Genomic DNA, 23,431 nt, shown 5'->3' with positions numbered 1-23,431 from the left:
CTGATCACATTGATGCACAAGACACGTCACACCTAGGATGATAACAACAACAACAACAAACATGAAGGAATCCCTGAACAAAAGCAAACAAAAGCCTGTTTGCTTTTGTTCAGGGATGTTTTTCGCTACACAATGGGCAGGGTTTCCACTACTACACTACAAATATTTTCTAGCCATTAAAAGAGCTTTAGTTGAAGTAAGGTGATAAGGTGAAAAACTTCACTTGATTATCACCACCATCGTGACTTTGTTCATTTCCATATTTGGTCGCGTGAAGCGCCGCCCACTTTGCTCATTACCATATTTGGTCGGGTGACGCGCCGCCCACTTTATTCATTACCATATTTGGTTGCGTGACACGCCACCCACTTTGTTCATTTCCATATTTGGTTATGTGACGCGCGGCCCACTTTGTTCATTACAATATTTGGTCGCGTGACGCCCGGCCCACTTTATTCATTACCATATTTGGTTGCGTGACACGCCACCCACTTTGTTCATTTCCATATTTGGTTATGTGACGCGCGGCCCACTTTGTTCATTACAATATTTGGTCGCGTGACGCCCGGTCCACTTTGTTCATTACCATATTTGGTCGGGTGACGCGCCGCCCACTTTGCTCATTACCATATTTGGTCATGTGACGCGCCGCCCACTTTGCTCATTACCATATTTGGTCTGGTGACGCGCGGCCCACATTGTTCATTACCATATTTGGTCGCGTGACGCGCGGCCCACTTTGTTCATTACCATATTTGGTTGCGTGACGCGCCGCCCACTTTGTTCATTGCCATATTTGGTTGCGTGACGCGCGGCCAACTTTGTTCATTACCATATTTGGTCGGATGATGCGCCCCCCACTTTGTTCATTACCATATTTGGTCACGTGACGCGCGGCCCACTTTGTTCATTACCATATTTGGTCGGGTGACGCGCCGCACACTTTGTTCAATTCCATATTTGGTTATGTGACGCACGGCCCACTTTGTTCATTACCATATTTGGTCACGTGACGCGCGGCCCACTTTGCTCATTACCATATTTGGTCGCGTGACGCGCCGCCCACTTTGTTCATTACCATATTTGGTCGCGTGACGCGCTGCCCACTTTGTTCATTAACATATTTGGTCATGTGACGCGCCGCCCACTTTGTTCATTTCCATATTTGGTTGCGTGACGCGCCGCCCACTTTGTTCATTACCATATTTGGTGGCGTGACGCGCCGCCCACTTTGTTCATTACCATATTTGGTGGCGTGGCGCGCGGCCCACTTTGTTCATTTCCATATTTGGTCGCGTGACGCGCTGCCCACTTTGTTCATTAACATATTTGGTCATGTGACGCGCCGCCCACTTTGTTCATTTCCATATTTGGTTGCGTGACGCGCCGCCCACTTTGTTCATTACCATATTTGGTGGCGTGACGCGCCGCCCACTTTGTTCATTACCATATTTGGTGGCGTGGCGCGCGGCCCACTTTGTTCATTTCCATATCTGGTTGCGTGACGCGCCGCCCACTTTGTTCATTACCATATTTGGTAATATTCATTTCCTTATTTGGTCCCGTAACACGCCGCCGAAAATGCTTATTACCATATTTGGTCGCCTGATGAGCCGCCCACTTTTCTCCTTACCATATTTGGACATGTGATACGGTGCCCACTTTGCCGCCCACTTTGCTCATCACCATATTTGGTCGGGTGACCCGCCGCCCACTTTGTTCATTACCATATTTGTTCTGGTGACGCGCCGCCCACTTTGTTCATTACCATATTTGGTCTGGTGACGCTCCGCCCACTTTGTTCATTTCCATATTTGGTTGTGTGACGCGCCGCCCACTTTGTTCATTACCATATGAACAAAGTGGGCGGCGCGTCACGCGCCGCCCACATTGTTCATATCCATCATTAGTTGCGTGACGCGCCGCCCACTTCGCTCATTACCATATTTGGTTGTGTAACACGCCGCTAACTTTGCCGCCCACTTTGCCACCCACTTTATTCATTTCCATATTTGGTCCCGTAACACGCCACCCACTATGCTTATTACCATATTTGGTCGCGTGACGCGCCGCCCACTTTCCTTATTACCATATTTGGTTGTGTAACACGCCGCTAACTTTGCCGCCCACTTTGCTAATTACCATATTTGGTCGCGTGACGCGCCGCCCACTTTGCTCATTTCCATATCTGGTTGCGTGACGCGCTGCCCACTTTGTTCATTACCATATTTGGTCGGGTGACGCGCCGCCCACTTTGTTCATTACCATATTTGGATATGTGACGCGCCGCCCACTTTGTTCATTTCCATATCTGGTCGCGTGACGCGCCGCCCACTTTGCTCATTTCCATATCTGGTTGCGTGACGCGCTGCCCACTTTGTTCATTACCATATTTGGTCGGGTGACCCGCCGCCCACTTTGTTCATTACCATATTTGTTCTGGTGACGCGCCGCCCACTTTGTTCATTACCATATTTGGTCGCATGACGCGCTGCCCACATTGTTCATTTCCATAATTAGTTGCGTGACGCACCGCCCACTTCGCTCATTACCATATTTGGTTGTGTAACACGCTGCTAACTTTGCCGCCCACTTTGCCACTATTCATTTCCATATTTGGTCCCGTAACACGCCGCCGACAATGCTTATTACCATATTTGGTCGCCTGATGAGCCGCCCACTTTTCTCCTCACCATATTTGGACATGTGATACGGCGCCCACTTTGCCGCCCACTTTCCTCATCACCATATTTGGTCGGGTGACCCGCCGCCCACTTTGTTCATTACCATATTTGGTCGGGTGATGCGCCGCCCACTTTGTTCATTACCATATTTGGTCGGGTGATGCGCCGCCCACTTTGTTCGTTACCATATTTGGTCTGGTGACGCTCCGCCCACTTTGTTCATTTCCATATTTGGTTATGTGACGCGCCGCCCACTTTCCTCATTGCCATATTTGCTCGTGTAAGACGCCGCTAACTTTGCCGCCCACTTTGCTAATTACCATATTTGGTCTGGTGACGCGCCGCCCACTTTGTTCATTACCATATTTGGTCTGGTGACTCTCCGCCCACTTTGTTCATTTCCATATTTGGTTATGTGACGCGCCGCCCACTTTCCTCATTGCCATATTTGGTCATGTAAGACGCCGCTAACTTTGCTGCCCACTTTGCTAATTACCATATTTGGTCGCGTGACGCGCCGCCCACTTTGCTCATTTCCATATTTGGTCTGGTGACTCTCCGCCCACTTTGTTCATTTCCATATTTGGTTATGTGACGCGCCGCCCACTTTCCTCAATGCCATATTTGGTCGTGTAACACGCCGCTAACTTTGCCGCCCACTTTGCTAATTACCATTTTTGGTCACGTGACGCGCCGCCCACTTTGCTCATTTCCATATCTGGTTGCGTGACGCGCTGCCCACTTTGTTCATTACCATATTTGGTCGGGTGGCCCGCCGCCCACTTTGTTCATTACCATATTTGGTCTGGTGACGCGCCGCCCACTTAGTTCATTTCCATATTTGGTTGTGTGACGCGCCGCCCACTTTGTTCATTACCATATTTGTTCTGGTGACGCGCCGCCCACTTTGTTCATTACCATATTTGTTCTGGTGACGCGCCGCCCACTTTGTTCATTACCATATTTGGTCTGGTGACGCTCCGCCCACTTAGTTCATTTCCATATTTGGTTGCGTGACGCGCGGCCCACTTTGTTCATTACCATATTTGGTGGCATGGCGCGCCGCCCACTTTGTTCATTTCCATATTTGGTCTGGTGACGCGCCGCCCACTTTGCTCATTACCATATTTGGTCGCGTGACGCGACGCCCACTTTGCTCATTTCTATATTTGGTCGCGCGACGCGCCGGGCACTTTGCTCATTACCATATTTGGTGGCGTGACGCGCCGCCCACATTGTTCATTTCCATATTTTGTCGCGTGACGCGCCGCCCACTTTGTTCATTACCATATTTGGTGGCGTGACGCGCGGCCCACTTTGCTCATTACCATATTTGGTGGCGTGACGCGCGGCCCACATTGTTCATTACCATATTTGGTCTGGCGACGCGCCGCCCACTTTGCTCATTACCATATTTGGTCGCGTGACGCGACGCCCACTTTGCTCATTTCCATATTTGGTCTGGCGACGCGCCGCCCACTTTGCTCATTACCATATTTGGTCGCGCGACGTGCCGGCCACTTTGCTCATTACCATATTTGGTGGCGTGACGCGCCGCCCACATTGTTCATTTCCATATTTTGTCGCGTGACGCGCCGCCCACTTTGCTCATTACCATATTTGGTGGCGTGACGCGCCGCCCACATTGTTCATTTCCATATTTGGTCGCGTGTCGCGCCGCCCACTTTGCTCATTACCATATTTGGTGGCGTGACGCGCGGCCCACGTTGTTCATTTCAATATTTGGTCTCGTGACAGGCCGGCATCTTTGTTCATTACCATATCTGGTTGCTTGACGTGCCGCCCACTTTGCCCATTACCATATTTGGTTGTGTGATGCGTCGCCCCTCAGGAAGTTTGCAATATCAAAGTTTCCACTGGAGCACTGGAAACTTTGCCGTCTCCACAGTGAATGTGTTCTCGGCAGCCATCTGTGTGGGACACCAGGCCCTGGGTCGTTTCTCTGTGAGAATCGAGAGTCCGATCATCAAGAGGTTTCTGCTTGGTGCCAGACAGGTCTGGCCTCCTGTAAGGAGCCTAACTCAGAGATGGTATTTGCAGGTGGTCCTAGAAGGCCTGCGTCTTCAGACGGTACTGCTCCTAGCTTTGGAGACAGCTAGGAGAAGGGACAGAAGGGAGATTGGTTTCTTCTCAGCGGCTGGCACACTCGGTGTGCTCAGCCATGAGGAAGGCGTATGAGGCCACAGGAGCTGGAGTCCCGGAGGGCCTCAGGACACACTCCCCAAGTGCCATCTCCCCTTCGGCGGCACTGTTTGGTGGCGCTTCCATGGAGGACATCTGCCAGGCGGTGCCCTGGTCATCTGCGTTGACCTTCGCTCGGACCTACTTGGAGGACATGGTGGACACCTCAGTTGCCCATACTGTCCTTTCCAGAGGTGCATCTTCGTCCTCGGCAGAGCTGGTAGGACGTCAACCACTTGGCTCCTGAGGAATGGTCTAGTTTATTTCTTAGGCCATGCTGGGCGGGAACTGAAAGCACATATGACATAGAAATCCTGGTTCCCTAATATAGCTGCAGTTCTATGAATATGTGTGGAGCCCTCTCACTGGCTGCCCAGCAGGCCTGTCTTCGGCGGCTGAGTTCCAAAAGGAGCCGAGCAGCGGAAGACGAGGGGGTGTTTTCCGTGGGGGGTGGTGCCTTCCTGGCGGGGAGCCAATCAGTTGAAGTCTCAGGCCGAGGCCAGTGCCTCGATGTGGAGATAACAAGAATGCAGCAACAAACCTTGAGCATCTGTGAGATGCTCAGTCTGCACTCTGTTAACAATAATTTTTCCATCACAAATTGAGGGGTGACAGTTCATTCAGCCAGAAGTATAGCTACACCCGAGGAAGACCATAGTCACAAAACTTCAAGACAAGATCAAACCACCAGGTGGGAGTCCGTCTCTGGCTTGAAGCACCTAGTGTCTCCAGATACATTATATATTGGGCTTTAAATGGACAGACGTTTCACTCAAGGTGTGTGTACAACTCAAGTGTAGGGCCAAATGAGGCCCTACACAATTTTGTAGATACACAGTTAAATCATGTTTTATTTGATTAATATTTTTCCACTGAAGCTGGCACATCTAAATGCCACAAACACACGCACACACACAGACTTTATAATAATATACATGTGAACCAGGTGCTAGCAAGCTCAGGGGTCCACATCGCACTTGGTGCAGGGCTGTACGTAATACATGTCTGAGAGAATGAGCCTTTGTTTTACAAAACATGCTTAGAAATGTCCGAAACATGCCAAGACAGACTAACCACTGTCAACCCCAATGCAATGTCACATTGTGTATGAGTCATTCACTGAGGATTCTGACAGGAGAGAACTTTACAAAGTACAAACGTCATGATGTGGGGCTTACTGCGTCATGAAAAGGTATTCATGAGTCAGGAAAGCAGGGTGCGTTCCCTTTAAATGTTTTTTTAAATATTTTATTTTATGGGGGGGAAACACTTCTGTTACAAAATATGTTTGATATAAAGAATAAAGTAGTCAAACTATTTTAGAGTAATTGGTTTCTTCATTACATTTGTGGACGCACTGTGCATTTCTGCCATTGTGAGGAGAGGAGAAATGATATATTCATCAGGAGTGGCCTAAAGCAATGATATAAAGAAAACTGTCCATCCTGTTTGTTCGTGTGTCTCTGATGTGCACATCCCAGGATCGCCACCGAGTGTCGCCAATGGACCGCTGGATACCAAGTTGGTGAGTGAACATTCTCATGTACGGTGCCTGAAGAAGTGTTTGCCCTCTAACTAATGTTTTGTTTTGTTTTGTTTCTTCTTTTCATATCACTCACAGAGAAGGTTTCAAACAGTCAAACCAATTTTAATATCACTCAGAGAGAACCCAAGGAAATACTCATTTAAAATGCACAAAAAATCCAAAACCATCTGACCTCATGTGAGAAAGTAATTTCTAAAAACGGGTCGGGCCACCCCTGGTAGCAATAACAAAAATCACAGCGTTTCATGTTCCACCGGGCACCTTCCGAAAAGTTCCGTTTTTGGCTCGTCAGTCCACAGAATGAATTCACCAAACGTCTTGAGAATCATCAAGATGGTTTTTAGCTAAAGTGAGACGAGCCTTGTGTTCTTTGCTGACAGCAAGGGTTTTTGCCTGAGAATTCTCCCATGGACGCCACTTTTGGCCAGTGTCTTTCTCATGGTAGAGTCATGAACACTGCCCTTAACCGATGCCAGTCAGGCCTGCAGTTCTTTTGTCAGCTCCTGGATGAGTCGTCGTCGCACTCGCACTCTCGCACTCGCACTTTACGTTATTTCAGTCGGTCAACCACCACAAGGTTTGCCACGCTGCCCCGTTTTCTCCATTTGTGGATCATAGCTCTGACTGTGGTTTGCTGAGCCCCAAACACTTGGAAATGTCTTTGTAACCTTTTCCAGATGGATGGAATTCAATCGCCTTTTTTCCTCATTTCTTCTTGAATTTCTTTGGATTGTGGCATGGTGCGTTGGTTCTTGAGATCTTGCAGCCTACTTTCTCGGACATGATATATTTAAGTGATTTCATGACTGAACAAGTATGTTGGCAAGTTATTTTGTGATTTACTTAGTTACTTTTTTCCACAAAGAGCCAGATGGGATTGTAATTTTTCCCTACTTGCTAAATAAAATCATAATTTAGAAAATGCATTTTGTATTTCCCTGGGTTGACTCTGACTGATATCAAAATTGGGTCAATCATTTCCTTCTTTTGTGCGATTAATATGCAAAGAAACAGGTTTCAAATACCTTTTCACTGCACCGTGTCTAAGGGCGCATCAACGGAGAGGCACCCACAAGATGGCGCCAAAGGGCGCCGCCATAGCTCTCTCCGCATCCTCGAGATGTGTGTGACCTAAAACCACACGGCACCAGGTTATAAAACTATTTTGCATGCTGACAGCATCCAGACCAAAAATATATAGGGTTAAAAGACAGAGAGACATAATGGTGTCAAAATATTCTTTTAGCTGCATGATGATTTATGATGTTTGCAAATTAGGCTAACTTTAGCATTTTTTGCTTTTATTCTTTTCTTATTCGTTTTTCTGATTATTAACCATTGTAATTGTTGCATATAAAGTACATGAGAAATGAACGTGGAGATGTGCGGTACCACGTGTCCACCATCTTCGCTGGCATATTCAAGAATTGAACATTGGGTCTGAGAGAGAGTAACCTCCAACTTGACAGCAGATGCCATTACGAAGGTCTACAGTTTCAGGGCTATCTGGATGACACCAAGAGCTTAGGATCCATCGTGGTACTGGTGTACACAAAAAGTCGACCACACCTGTACAAGTTGGCTCTCCAATTACTTTGCAGACCTGCGTCATTGGTCCCTTCTGACTTTTTTTTGTTAATTATTTTTAAATTTGTTAATTGTTTTTTTTCCCTCTGTTTTTTGTCGCAGAATCTGCGTGGACCCGATTTGGTTTACAAACTTGTATAACTGAAGGAAAATCAATTATCTCTTCACGAGTGTCTTGACTATTTGAATTCAGCAGATGGCGCCATTACGAAAATCACAAGATAAGTCGCGGTCGATTTATTGAGGGACGAAACTCCCCAGGTGTTGAACGCATGAAGACTATCTTCACACTGCCACAGAGGAATTACGAGGAAGAATCAGGAGCACTCACCTTGTGTTAGTAGCCTGGCACCGAGGGTGCGCCAAGACGCAGGGCTCTGGTAGGGGCCACAGGACATTGATGTAGAGCTGCAGACATGACTCAGAATCAGAATCAAATTTATTGCCATGGTCAGTGGAGATCCCACCAGCTAGGAAAGTGTTTTGGAATAAAGTGCTGAGAGAAAATAAAATAAAATAAAATAACAACAAGGCTGTTCACGAATTCAACAGTCTGACGGCCGAGGGGAAGAAGCTGTTCCTGTGACGGGAGGTTCTGGTCTGGATCGACCGTAGCCTCCTGCCAGAGGGAAGAGGAACAAACAGTCCGTGAGCAGGGTGAGAAGAGTCGGCTCTGATCCCACCTGTATGTCTCTGGGTCCTGGAGATATACAGGTCCTGAAGAGGTGGCTGCTGGCTGCAACCAATCACCTTCTCTGCAGAACGCACGATGCAGAGGAAAACAAAGGTTTAAAAAAAAAAAATTCCGCTAATCCACTCAGCACATTTTCACAATTCGACAATCAACAGACAAGGGGCAAAAAAAGCAAACCCTGTTCTCAGTTTTGAACCAAATTGATCACACTGCAGTTTTCTGTCATTTAAAGAGGTACTACACAGCCATTTTTCATATCCAAAGTCTCAAAGAATTGCTTTCTTGTCATCTTCTATTTAATCTCAGATGCCAGGGCTCTGATATCTTAAGTTTAATTCAAGACTTTATTGCCATTTCAAGTTGATTTAAAGACCAACTTGACAATAAAACAAAATATCAACCACGTCACCGTTTAGGTTATTAAAATTATTTTTAATACATGAATGTTGGCAAATATTTTGAAATTCAACACAAGCCTAAAAACGTCTATGTTCACATTTTTAATACTTTTGAATTTGATTTAAGACATTTTAATGCCTACTAAGGCCTTGTTTTTGGATTCATGAATTGAATTGTTCTTTTAAGATTTTTAAGGATCCACACGGATCCTGTATACATTTATTAATGCAACAAACAATTTTAGATGCAAACAAGAGCAAAAACAAATGTGGTGTTATATTTGGTTTATTTTGTTAACGCTCCACCAGGTGTCTTTTCTAACGTGACGTCACAGACAGTACCCTCTCCTACTTTGCTGAACTACATCTCGAGTCTAAAAATCTTAAAACTAGACAGTCAGAGACGACAGCGCGATGCAAGGCCTAGGTTGTTGCCAGGCCGACTGTCAAGCGATCCACTTCAGTGATGCAGACGTGTGTGTGTGTCTGTGTGTGTGTGCGTTGCAGAATTTAAAACCATAAAATTGCCAGAAATAACAAAACAGAAAAGAACAAGTTCAAACATATAAGAAACTGTGTGGAAGAGGCACATCTCTGAGACTGACTGTTGAATTACAATGGGATGACAGACAGATACCTGAGCACGTGGCAAAGAAACAGCGCATGCAGAAAGAAGGTCTGGCAATAAAACCTACTTAAAACTCAGGGCAGAAAGTAACTAAAAGTTCACTTGGCAGGAGGTGTGGCAGCATCGCCAAGCACTGAAGCACTGGACTGCGCATGACGTCATGAGTCGGTGTTGAGCTGTGGCCAGTTGAGAGGGACCAAATGTCCAGTCAGGATGTGTGACAGTTATTGCTTCTCTAACCAGGTGAGCAGGACCTGACGGGAGCGAGGCACAGCACTAAAGTGATTCCTTTCTCTTGTTAGCGAAAACATGTGCAGAGGTGACCCCTTCTCAGCAGCCGTAAGGGGTTGTGGGATAGCAACATGGCACATATATGGCAAAGCAAAGTGGACTCAGTCACAGTCTCTGGGTCCACACAAGGTCCTGTGGTCATCAGCGTAGAGGACAAAAGGTCACTGCCCTGAGGGCGTCTGTACATCTCCCAGCACTGCAGGCAGAACGCCAGAGTGAGTCTCAGGGAACAACTCTGCAGTGGATGGAGGAGGTGGGTGTCCATTGAAGTGCAGGTGACACGTCTTCAAAAAAAAAACCCTTTCATCATCAGCATTTTTACAGCGTCCTCAGTGCTGCCCAGATACAATCATCCGCCTCAGAGAAACAAGGAGAATACCAATAATAGAACACACATCTATATATGTATATCTTGTCGTTTGTAGCGGTTTCGTCAGCAGCCATCACAAGAACATTCAGGGTTGTAATTGCATATGTACAATATAATTTACAAGCCGGCACAGAGCGTTCCGGGGTAGAAGTCAAGTGTGGTGATAGGGAGTCGGGGTGATGCTGGTGTGTTATCTGAGCCGCTTCTCTGCCGAGTAGATGGACATGTAGTAGTCATTGCTGCCCACTGCCAAGTGAGGCTGAAGGAGGAGAGAAGACAGTGATGAGAGAAACATGCCGGAATCCAATATGGCTACTTTAGAATCAGTGATGCCCTGATGATCGATGCCTCCAGGCATGAACAGCGTTCAGGAAGTCAGCAAGTTGTTGAACACGATACATTTTAAAGGTCAAAGCTTTCACTCCGTGAATGCATTCACATTATGCTCTGTTTCTTATGTTTCTTATTCTGCATGAATGAATGTATTGACAAAAATATAGCACTCAAAAATACTGCATGAACTCTTTGAATTTCAGACGTGAGCACTGCAGCGCCCCGGGGTGCCTTCCTTGGCACGGACATCTACTGTATTATTCAGTTTCAGTGTGAGGCTTCATGTCCACCTGAGGCCACCGTAGTTGGTAGAAGCTACTGGAGGTGTGCTGAGGAGTTCAGGGAACATTTGCAGCTCCCTCCAGGACATCAAAAGCTTATTGTTTGCAGTCTTTCTTTACTTTCTGTTATGAGGAGGGGGCCTCCTGTGTAAACCAGGTGACCAGATAAAAGAAACATTTCATCGCCATGCTAGCTTTATCCATCTGGAACTACAGTACATAATGTTTGTGTCAAACGTAGACGTTCAACATCTTAACCGTTTTAAAATGGAGGGAGAGACAAGTTACCCAGTAAGGATGGAAGGCTAAACAGCTGATGGCCCCAATCCTTTGGCCCATGAATCCATCGTAATACTTTATGTTGCTGATGATGTCACCATTGGTGTTGTAAACTGCTATGAACTGGTTCATGGATCCACTGGAGGGAGAGACAGATAGGGAACACATAGTCACTCCAGAACAGTATGGATGGTCTTTAAAAAAAACTAGTACTGCGTCACTGACCAAGCTAAGAGGTTCGCCTGCGGGTGGATGTCCAGGGCTGTCAGTCCCTTCACCGTCTGTAACACATTGGTGGAGTCGGGCGACCGCGGCTCGAAGAATCGCACGTCTCCATTAACACTGATGGACGACAGTGAGGTCAGTGCAAAATGAAGATGCATTCTGAAGATTTCAGCAGGAATGGAGGAACTGTACCGACCTGACACTGATTATGTTGCCGTCCGTCTCCTTCCGAAGGTGAGCTTTGACCACCCAGGCGCCGTGCTCCCGGTATGTCATCACGCGACTTTGGACAGATGACATCACATTTATTAGATGATGCCAAGAAATGGACGCAGAAAGTGTGATAAAGTGAAGTGGCCCATGTAAGCGTGCGCATGATGGAGGGGCAGCATCCTGTGAAACACTGAAAAAGACCACCTCTCTGGACAGCAGCCTGATGGCACTGCTCTGCATAGTGATGCGGGTTATTATTGAAAACCATGGGGTGGTTACAAAAACTCAGCTTAAGCATTGCACAGCCATGACACAAGAAGGGATGCTGAACGCTGAGAAAGGCGGTACATGATAGCATCTTCGCTGAACAAAGTAGCACCTGGGACACTGAACAACTGATTGTCGCGTCTCCCCTATCTAATAAAAGAAGCCGGCAGGGGGTAGAAGCCAACAATATAATAAAACAATAATGTAACTGTACATATACCTCCTCCAGCAACATCAATCTGTGATAAGTCAACGAAGGAGCAGGATTACTGCACACCTAAAGAGCTCAAAGCTCAACCACCTGCGGACCAAGCTGTCAATGAAAACCAGGAGCGTCGATCACGCTCCATTCCACGCTGACTGCACTGAATTCCACTATGTCAAATACAGGTTCAACATTCCAGACAAAGGGATCTGGAGACTCAATTCAATTCAAAGAGGTTCAAAGAGATTCAAGTAGGAAGTTGTAGTTTCCCTCAGCAGTCTAGTTAACTGAATCTTTGAGGCACCTCTTTATCAGATTTGCACATTTGAGTTCTAAATGTATTCTTCTCATTCATTCTGCGCATAATTATGTTTTATATGGACAGAAAAAGTATTTTTTCGCTGGGATGAGTCAGAGTTGTAATTCCAATAAGTCAACACTAGGGAGCAGCATTTGAACAGGAATGACTCGAAGCTTTTCTTAGCGGTCATTGAGAACTGAAATAATATACTGATAATTCTTCAAACGCTACTCTTTCGTTCCCACATTACGTAGTTCTATAGTTGTAAGCACATAGGCTGAAGAAAAGGATAAATATGCCCAGGCCACACGTCCAGGAATAATATCATCCTCTAGCCCGAGAGGAAAACACCTAATGAACTTGACTAAAATATTTATAGGATCACTTCCTGCTGTAACGGCTTCATTTCCTCCTTAAGAGAATGTCATTAAAATAATATTTAACTAGGGGTGGGGTTATATCATGAGGCTCCATTAGAGGTGACGGCCACGAGGAACGCCTGGATGTATAGGTGATACATGTCGATCGGAGGGGTGAATAGTGAGAGCTATCTGTTAATGCAACATTAGAAGAGGTCACCAACCTCAAACTCAACATCCAAAACTCACTGATAATGACAAGATCATGGGGTTCATGGTGAGACAACACAGATGGATGGAGGTGTTACCTTTCGTTGGGGGCCATCCTTCTGTCAAAAACACGAACTGATCCATCACCCAGACCAGCAACGATGAGCGAGCGCTGTGAGTCGCACGAGAGGCTGGTCACGCAACTGTCCGCTCCCGTCGGAATATCCTGGACGGGGAATGGTCATTATTTAGAGCAAATCCTAAATGAGCGTTGAACTTCAGTGTCAGAGTCAATTAGCTTGAATTCTAAAACAAGCTATCACACACTAAATACCCCGGATTGTTTTGGGCTTTCGGCTGAATACTGCTGTACTATTTAATGCAGCAGTGTTGGAAACTATCTGATGCCTTCCTTAAAGCAATTCTCAGTTCAGTCTCGTCTCTCCTCAGACAAGAACAGAACTCTTGAAGCGGGGATTTTTGGCTCAGTTATCGTGTCTTGACTCCTGATGAATATGGCACACCGCTTAACAGTGCCGGACTAAACTGGTCATTGGTATAGAAAAGCACAAGATGAGGTCATTGACGTTCAACATCGCTGAATAATCTCTCAGTGTGAACAGGGCTACACACCTATATTGGTCAAACTCAGACTGACATTATAGTAAGGACCAGATGCAGTTTCTTACCTGGACCTTCATCTCCCTGTCCGTGTCCCAGATTCGAATGACACGGACGTCACCTGATGTCATTAGGAGACCAGTGTCCTGTTCCCAGTCCACCACCATTCCTGCACCTGAGGAAGGCCAAACAAAAGTAAAATACACAGGTACAGTACAGTTACTTCCATTTCATTTGACAAAAACAAGCGAGCAAAACAGAAATCCATGAGCTCTGTGTGACATATGGCCTTGAAAGATGAAGTTCCTGAGCCAAGCCTGTACACAGTAAGTGAAATCACATTTTCTAAACTGCATAATTTATTACTGTACACACAGCTGCCAAAATACACCGAGCATGTGTTCGACCCCTTCAAACACAACGCAGACAATCTGTTAGCAGTCTCAGTGAAATCTATCCGCCACTCGCAGCAGCTCAAGTGATGGATAGATGCAAGAACTTTTTCACATTGATATGGATCAAGAATCCCCGACTCTCCAGCTCCATCAATTAAATACTTTTACATAAAGTGGTGGTTCAGTCTTTCTTTTGACATATGCGTGAACAACAGCACAATATTGCATCGTGAGTGGGACGTCAAGTTACGGTGTGACCATAGGGGTGGCGCCGTCAGCACATTCTGCACGGCATCAGTCAAATAGCATTTGGATGAGAGAGTGGAGGCACCGAGAATTTTTCGTATGTCGACAGTCGTGACAAGAATCAAGCTCTAGCTGGCTCAGTGACACAAAAAGGAAGAGAAGAAGTGCCGTGTTTCATACAATTCAGGGGAGGCTTCAAAAATGGATTCATTTTGTTGGAACCATGGTACCGAACATAGATGTAGTACGAGCAACTTATTTTAAATCATCAATATGTAATTTAATGGGTTTTTGAAACAAAGTACCTGAGGCTCGCAACATGCTGTGCAGGAACCCCCAAGCTCTGTGCATATAGGACACTTAAGTTCCTGCAACATCTTGATCCAGAGGATACTACATACTCTGCCACACTCACATTTTACATTCTGTTAGATTATGTCCTTTGAGATAACATGCTCAATGATGTATGTGAATGGCCAGCCATGATGCTCACCAGTGAAACATCTATCTCGATGGGTTGAGGAGCCAATTGAGGTTCCTGTGCTGACTCACTACCCGAAAGAATTAGGAAAGTGATGGAACCACATTCAATGCTCATTGTTGCATAAGTAAATGAGGCAGCATGGGTAGGACTTCAAAATAACTGGGTCAATATAACAGGGTGTAAATTTGGTTCAGAGAACTGGTTAAGCTTAGACATGAGTTTTGGATGGTTACATTTATGGTGAGAAGCTGGGGAAAGCATTATGGCAATGAGTGGTCCCCATAAAGATGGTGTGACAAACCTGTGTGTATCGCAACAAGTGTGGCAAATATTGGCTCAGTGGCACAAATGACGCATGAGAATGATGCATAATAATTTAGTAATAACTACTTTAAATGGTGACCCTGAATCCAGCCACAACAGATCTTCTTGCACCAGCAGCATCATGGACCAACACAGAGCCATTACACAAGTAAACAAGCATTGCCTCTTAGACTTGTGCTTCTATTCTCCCTCCGCAGAACCATCTGTTTCAAAGACTTTGGCTCTGCTGTGAGGAAAACCCAAGTCCCACGTGGCGATGTTAAATCCTCCTCTATGACGTCATTGCTCCCCGCCTTGGCACCACGCAGCAGATGAAATAGACGCGTGCAGGGAAGAAGCCCGCTGATGCGAGCACTCGCATGTGGGTACGTTTGATGCCTGTTCAATTCTGAGGCGATGAGAGGATAGAAGAGGCATTCCCTTTGAAGCAGTAGGCTCAGCGGCGAGGGAATGGGGGATCCAGAGGGTGTTGTGTGAGTGCTACAGCAGCTTCCGGAGCATTGAAGGGTTATTTACTACCTCAGTAGTAATTTCTGTAAAACATTGAGTTGAAGTGATTGTCCATTTCAGACCATAGTTCTCAGTATAATATAAACGCTCTACTACAACATGGCCATTATTCAGTGTATCATGACATGTGGTTTAAGGGAAAAAGCCAAAATTAATGTGGGTTTTGCCAACAGATTTTGAGCACACTTGCACCTGTCATTTAGATGTGTGTTGTCTGTAAAGAGTGAACAGACTCAACATTGAACGTCGAGCATTTGACGGATGATGAAAAAGGCGATTAAGGCCAGAGTCCCCAGTGTAAGAAGGCCCCTCAGAAACTACAGTAAGTATCGACATCATCAAATTGGTGAAGCAGAATCACCAGCAACGTTTGCATCTAAATGGAGGTGATCACTTGCTATCATTTGACTTGCTTGTGTGTACTTGTGTAGTTTGGAATCTTTTTTTTGTATATAATGGCACAGTGAATGGAGAATTGGGAGGTGCCCAGGCACTGGCACGGCCAGGGATGAGGATGAGCGGTTTAGTTTCAAAGTGTCCACATGCAAGTGGCAGCGTTTTCAAAAATAGCGTGTGGAAATACGACTGGACATCCTAACACTTTTCAAGATATAGATGTTTCGGTCTGGACAGGGGTTTCATCCGCCACTTGGAAAGTGAGGCAGAGCAGTCAACCATGCTGATGTGCAGCATGTTCTCCACTCCTCTCCCATCATCTTTGGCAGAATGACTTCATTCAAACCAGATTGAAAGCATAATAGAACAAAACCAGTCTGATTCATCTTATCTGTTAGCTTGAATGATGGCCACTGCTATGTAAGGAAGAAACATAGTTGGCCTTGTATATGCCACTGAAAATACAACTGCTAATGGTGTTATAAAGCATGATGAGGGAGAAAAATAAAAGGACGATGACTAAAGCTAAATGCTAATCGACTGCCAGGATTAGTGGTGGAAAAAAAGCTATTAAAAGTGCGAAGCCTGAACAACTTAGCAGAGTGACAGTGAGAAACACGTGTGCCAGTAGAAGAGAGACTCGAGAGACATCAAGAGCTCAAAAGCTGAGGATGCACAACATTTTTTTTTTGAGCCAAACAAAGATTATGCACCTCATGCTTCAAATGTCAATTTCGAATGTCATCCTTTTTTTCAACTGAAAAAGACAATATGACAAGTATGACAAGTAGAAACATGGATTGATCTTGCTCTGGTCTTGAGATTTTGATCAGCATCTATTTCTGTTTATGTAATGTATTGCATACGTCTCGGGGGGTGGACTGACCCAACCAAGTTAAGCAGAACAGTGAAATAGGTGAAGTGGTCAAGCCAATCTTACCTTGCCAGACAAATGCACATTAAAAAAAAAAAAAAGATGACTTTCTTCCTTTCTGTCATGGTGTTATGTGATGATGTAGTTGGAAAGTGTTCCAACTTGTCACGAGTCATTTTCAAGTATAATTTGTACAGCGTAGTGGAAAGACGAAGAAAGAGTTACTGCTTTTCTCCAACAGTTACCAGAGTGTAACACCATTTTAACCAGGGTACAGTGAAGCACCCGACTCACAAAATAATGCCCATAAATACCATGAGGTCAAATAAATGCAGAACCAACTCCTGATGAAAGATGTTCAACATAGCTTCTCCAGGAACGTTTGACACGTCCTTTGATTCGACGAACGCTGTCAAGGTCTCAAACACAAAAAATCCCCTCCTCTTCTAAAACTCTTTAGAGGGATTACATGTCTGCTCCAACAAACTTGACCTTTGTTTTGCAGCCAGTGATCAGTCAGGTATGCTAGCACGTAAACAGTGAGTCCTAGTTGTCCCCATATACATCCAATACTGGAACACGGAACACAGGATTGTGGGCATGTTCTTCCTTCCCCAGTAGAGTTCTCGATATAGATAGAACAAACCTAGGTTTTTTTCCTTGCTGCTCTGATTCCTCTCTAATAATGATATCAAAGCAGTAATGACATGGTTGGTATAATGACTTCTCCCATGACAGCCTCCAGTATGAAGAAAAAAACGCAGCACTTCCCCAGAAGTCAATGCAGATCATGGTCTAGCTCCAGTGCGCAGACCTCACTCTAATTTCGTCTATATTTATCTTTTTTCATTAATATTATTGTTGCACGCCTCCCCTCTGGAGAACAAGCCTTCTCTGAATTCTTATTCTGCACCATTATCTGCAGTGATTGACTCACTCTCCCACCAAGTAAAGCTCATTAAACCCATGTAGCAGCTTTCCTGCTTCTTCTATCCCTCCCTCTCCCTCTTCCTGTTTGCTCCTTCAGGACTCCACTTAGAGAACTTCATTACCAGGGATTACCATGGAATATCAACGGCTCATAAATAGAATGAGTCTTTGTTTATGAAAGAACGCTGACCAATGCACATTTCACGAATACCATGTTGACGTAATAGAATCGGAACCTTAATTTTTAACAAACCCCAAATTGGTCATTTTTACAGGAGACCTGTGACAAAAAACATTTCCTAGTCATATTTGGGTGATGTTTCTGGGCCATTGCAAACTCAGGACTCGCCACGGACAACCAGCAACTGCCCCAACATGATTCTGGCGGGGAATCTATGGGCTGTTGTGAGACACAAGATTAGAGACACCAGACCCAACAACTCAAAGAAACCTGGGCTCAAACCACATCAACCAGAAATGCTTATCAGAAGTCAGGAAGAGATCACCAGGCTGTGGAAGGGCACATATGGATGAACAACAACTGACACTAACCACATGGCACCTTATGGGATTGAGGAAAAGACCATTTGGAAAACACTCCACATGTTACTAACATACTACTATTACATAGCTTTGGGAAGTGATTAAGTAGTTGAAGACTCTTTCATATGTGCATGTGCCAGTTAGTCCAAAAATGTGTTAAAATATTTCATTTCATTTAATTTAAACATTAATTTAAGTTTGCCCGCCAGACAACACAGAACCTTTGTAATTGCAGGAGTTCCTGGTCCACTGATCACACTGATGCACAAGACACGTCACACCTAGGATGATAACAACAACAACAAACATGGAGGAATCCCTGAACAAAGCAAACAAAAGCATCTGCTTTTGTTCAGGGATGTTTTCCGCTACACAATGGCCGGAGTTTCCACTACTCTGAATGTACTTGAAATTCTTATAAAACTGAAATTCTTATACAAATATTTTCAAGACATTAAAAGAGCTTTAGTTTAAATGAGGAGATATAAAAACTTGAATATCGCCACCATCGTGATTTATTGTGCTATTGTCAAACTAGCACTTAGCACTTATTGTGCTATTGCAAACTAAACAATATTTTGTTGTTTAAATGTATGTCTGGTTCCATCATTTGATTCAGTAATACACCAAATTCCTTCAAATTGAAAAATTTGGCTTCTAGTGGCAAATATTCTGATACCATTAAACTCTAAACTATCAGCTGCATGAGTGGACACCGCAGCACCAGGGGGCCTGCTGGTGGGCATCAATGTCGCATGCATAAAACATCTCAGCGAGTGGAAAGCTCATTTGAGACTTACAGGTTAATTTAATGATTGATTCTGTAAACGCACATGTCCAGTGCTCTCACACAACTTCTGCCACATGAAAGGAAGAAGCAGCATCCATGCAGCAAAACAGAGAAGCAAATTCCTGTTTACTGCCTATAAAATAAACAGCATACTCACCACAGTAATGTATTGACTGCAACCCTTGCGCTTACACACTGTATGTCAAGGAAGTTATCAGGAGGACAGCTTGAAAAGTAAACATTTATCTTCACTGAGTTTGATCTTGCCTTTGCTAAACAAAAGCAGCAAATAATAATTTTCATAATAAAAAAAATTAATAATAATGGTGTAATTAATGATGCTTTGCATTCGAATGTCACGCTCAGACCGGCAAGTGTCTGCAAGTGACCGCTGGTTCCTGCAGTTTCACTTTCATGAGAATTCATATTTCAGAACACTCTCTGTGGTCCATCACTGAAGAAAACCTCCACAGTAGACATGTTGTTGCTAAGCGAGCGGCGAGTCGGCAGAAGGGAAGGAAGGAGCGGACGCATCACAGATCAGCTGTCACATGTGATCAGATTTTGTGATCGGCAATGACAGGCAGTGATCGCCACTCACCAATCATGCCGAGATCAGCCTTTCATAATTGGTGGCGATCGATTGGAGCATCCCTAGTAAATATGTATATATTAGCCGCAGGGCTCAGACCACAAGAAAAAAAGTAGCAGCTTACAATCCGGAAAATACGGTAAGCATTTTTGTATCATTTGGATCCATCCACAGAGTATGAAAAACTAAAGGAATACGCTTCAAACTAAACAGAAACGATCATGCAGCAGCGCAGCCCGAGAACAGGTGAGCAGCACAGGCAGCAGGGAGGCATGATGTGAATGATTACACCAGTTTTTCTGTCAACTCTGTCTTATAAAAAGAACTAAAAATCAACACCGACATTCGCTGAAGATGAAATAAAAAAGCAGGAATGAATTAATAAATGCTGACGTTACAACATGCAATCTGTGATTTTGTGATGGATTCTAGTTAGACCTGGACATAGCGGTTCCTTTTCAGCAGCCTGCGACTGGGACTCCGTGAAACCTCTCAACCCAACGTCAAAAACATTCTGCAGTGAGGCTGGTTCAAGATCACATTTGAAAGTTGTCTTGTCTTGACATTCATGGAGAATTTTATTAGAAGTTACCACCGTGCTCCACTGGGACTCAATACCATTTTACAAGCCCCTAAAACGAGCAGGATAAGAGCCCGTTACGGTTTTACTGTTATTGAATGAAGCTTGTTAACAACCACCATTTGAACATATCAGTTCTTCTGTACGTCTTCAACCTAGCTTGTACTTACTATCAGCATTCACATTGTTGTCGGCAAACTTGCGGAAAAGCAGAAAGCGCTTATTCCAGCGCTTTAACTGACACCACCGGTATTCATTTATATGGGTCTCCTTTGCTGTTCAAGGATGTAGGAGTAGAGACAGATCCAAGTACGTGGACAGTTAGGAATTACATATATTCAAGTCAGCAATTAAATACATTGGATTAAGCGGAATTAATTGAATGACAATATTTAGTTTGCTATAATCAGACTGACATCCTGTCCTCCTCTTGTCGCACTCTGTCATGTCATGCAGTGTTGATCACTGCGAGCCCAAAGCTTGCGTAGGGAAACTAAAGAAATAAATTCGAGTTAAAATCTCACGTTCAACGTGAACCCACAAAAAAAGCTTTGTTACAGGCTGGCATGTATTTATATTTCTATATTTTGTATTTCAATAAAAGTTGACCCAAAACATAAATGACATGGAGAAAATGTAGTGAAACAGAGAGCAGATGAAATGTCATTACAAAGACACTTTATCCTCAGATAAGTACTTTACTCAATCTCGCAAACTGATAATGGGTATCAGAATGTGTATCTGTTCTTTCTGTGTGTGTGTGTGTGTGTGTGTGTGTGTGTGTGTGTTCTGTACTCACCTGAAATGAACCAATTTATGATCTTTTTCCCACTTTTGATTTATCTCTTTATCATCTACCTTTTTTCTCCCTCCCTGTTCTTCCAGCTGATTTACAGCCACAGTCGTCATCAATCTCTCGGCCCGTCCAAACTATTTGTCTAACTCCTTTAACCCTCTTCGTGACCTTACCGCATAGGAACTCTAACATTTTACCTCGAAATCCATTTCCCTCATGTTTTTCTTTGGCCCAGAGCACTTTCTCTCTTGCTCCCATCACAGCACTGGCATACTAATGCGGCAGCTGCAGGAGCGTGTGCCAGCCTCAGCTTCCTAATTTCCTTGGTTTCTCCAGAGTCCAACAGACTGATCCCTGTGGCAGCACGAACTTCTGGTTTGGTGCATTTCAAGTCACATGGCATTGACACATTCCCAATTAAACACAGACACCTTGGGGAGAGGATTGTGTGGATTAAAGAGAGAAATCCCAGTAAAGGCAGTGAATCCACTAAAAGTGAAGATGAGTAACTGCTGTGGCCTTTAGAGAAGAAACATTCATGAATTCTTCTTAAAATGAGAGACTAACGCTGAGGGACGCAGGCGACACACCTGGATCAGCTTTCTGATAAGAAGTCCCTCTCACAAATTCTGCCCAATTAATGACGTAACTTGCTGAAGCAAACAGTTAAGTTTCAGAAAAGCAACTCAGGATCTCAGGAAGGACATTTTGGAGACATTTTCCTGTCGACAATACATTTCTAGCTTCAACATAGCAAGGTTGTTCAAGTTAGAGTAATTGAAATTTGTGACTGAAAGCTTTCTAGAACCTTACAAATTATCAACACCAAGTCAAGGACAAGTAGAAGATCTGGAAACAACAGACGCCATAGATGGCAGTGTCATCACATTTTATATGCTCTCTCATCCAGTAAGGACAGAATTACATTACATTACATATGGCTGACTTTCTGGTTTTCAGATGTGTACCATGTTTGACTTTTAAAAGTACTATGGGTCAACAAGTCCATGTACGTACTCTATACCTGTATAATGCAGAAGCTCCAGCTATAATTATGCAACAAATCATTCAAACGTGTGAATATTGTGAATATTCTGCCACTTTGAAGGTTGCCATGTATTTTTGTGGCATTGGGTTACACTGTGGGAACTTCCGTTATGACCTCCGTTTGGTTTATGAAGTAATGTTATGGCTTAATGTTGTCATGTTGTAGCATTTCAATTTGTTGTGGCTTTTGCAGATGTGTTGTGAGCTAATGATGTTGTATTTCATTTGTTGCAACGTTTTATGTGAGCTTTCTCGGCCACCACTAGAATCATCCCAACCTAAAAAAAACAAAAAAAAAAAACATGGCAGACCCATGGCAGACCGACGCAACGATGGACAATGATGTTTGCTGATGATACAGTAATCTGTAGAGAGAGTAAAGTGGACAAGCTGGATAGGAGTGAAGCTCAGAAGAAGTGAAACAGAATGCATGTGTGTAATTGAGAGAAAGAAAGACAAGGAAGTGGAAACAAGATCAAGTATTTAGGTTCAGTCACACAGAGTTATGGACAGAGAATAATGGAGGTACAGAGGAGAGTGCAGCCAGGATGGAGACGACTGTCAATGCCTGACAGGAAATGCCAGAAGAAAAAATTGAAGACAATCTTTAATATGAGCTCCAGTTCAGGTGACAAGACAGAACTACAAAACATCTAGGTGATCAGTGACTGGTAAATGTCACACCACAAGATTAAGGTCAATGATTACAATGTCCACATAAACCACACTGGAACTGAAGATGATTTCAGTCGATTTAGCAACAGTAAGCACTGCCATGGTGCATTCAGAGTGGAGGCCTCAATGTGCCTTCTAACCAACAAGTGTCAGGCCACCCTTTTGCAATGCTTCTGCAGTTGCCGTGCTGTGCGTCATCATGAGAATTGATCTTCTAAACAACCTGGTTGGAATCTTTTTTAAGAAGTAAAAAAACGGCCAGTTTGCATACCATTCATAAGTGCTTGGGATTTGCATAACCACAAATTAGGTAGTAGCTGAGCTGCTGATTGCTACGTGTAAGTGTATAGAACAAAATAAAACTGGGGAGAGGAGAACAGAAAGCCACACTCACCTCCTTGCTTACTTCGGTCCAGATAAATGGAGACCCTTCTGGCTAGACCTGCAAGCATGGGGTGGAGGGGTTGGTGGGAGGGGATGCAAGCAAAGCAACACATTAGCAGGGTCTCTTGCAGCATGCAAACGTAATAATAATAATAATAATAATAATAATAA

At 44.4% G+C, this 23,431-nt stretch overlaps 1 protein-coding gene across 3 annotated transcripts in view; it reads right to left on the bottom strand.

The window, feature by feature from the left end:
- Positions 1–9,356: 9,356 nt before the first annotated feature.
- Positions 9,357–23,431, bottom strand: part of LOC128753886 (regulatory-associated protein of mTOR) — a 125,331-nt gene continuing 111,256 nt past the window's right edge. Inside the window, exons 30-36 of one of the 3 annotated variants that reach the window (XM_053856050.1) lie at positions 23,271–23,318; positions 13,763–13,869; positions 13,172–13,299; positions 11,715–11,801; positions 11,519–11,635; positions 11,303–11,432; positions 9,357–10,659 (exon numbers count right to left, since the gene is read on the bottom strand). In XM_053856050.1, coding sequence (XP_053712025.1) covers positions 10,591–10,659; positions 11,303–11,432; positions 11,519–11,635; positions 11,715–11,801; positions 13,172–13,299; positions 13,763–13,869; positions 23,271–23,318 — 686 coding nt within the window. In that variant the 3' untranslated portion in view covers positions 9,357–10,590. The remainder of the gene's footprint in view (positions 10,660–11,302; positions 11,433–11,518; positions 11,636–11,714; positions 11,802–13,171; positions 13,300–13,762; positions 13,870–23,270; positions 23,319–23,431) is intronic. The other 2 variants (XM_053856051.1, XM_053856052.1) reach the window with 2 other exon arrangements.

The sequence above is a fragment of the Synchiropus splendidus genome, chromosome 2 (assembly GCF_027744825.2).
Source record: "Synchiropus splendidus isolate RoL2022-P1 chromosome 2, RoL_Sspl_1.0, whole genome shotgun sequence".
In the NCBI taxonomy this organism is placed as follows: domain Eukaryota; kingdom Metazoa; phylum Chordata; class Actinopteri; order Syngnathiformes; family Callionymidae; genus Synchiropus; species Synchiropus splendidus.
This window is presented reverse-complemented; position numbering and strand designations above follow the sequence as displayed.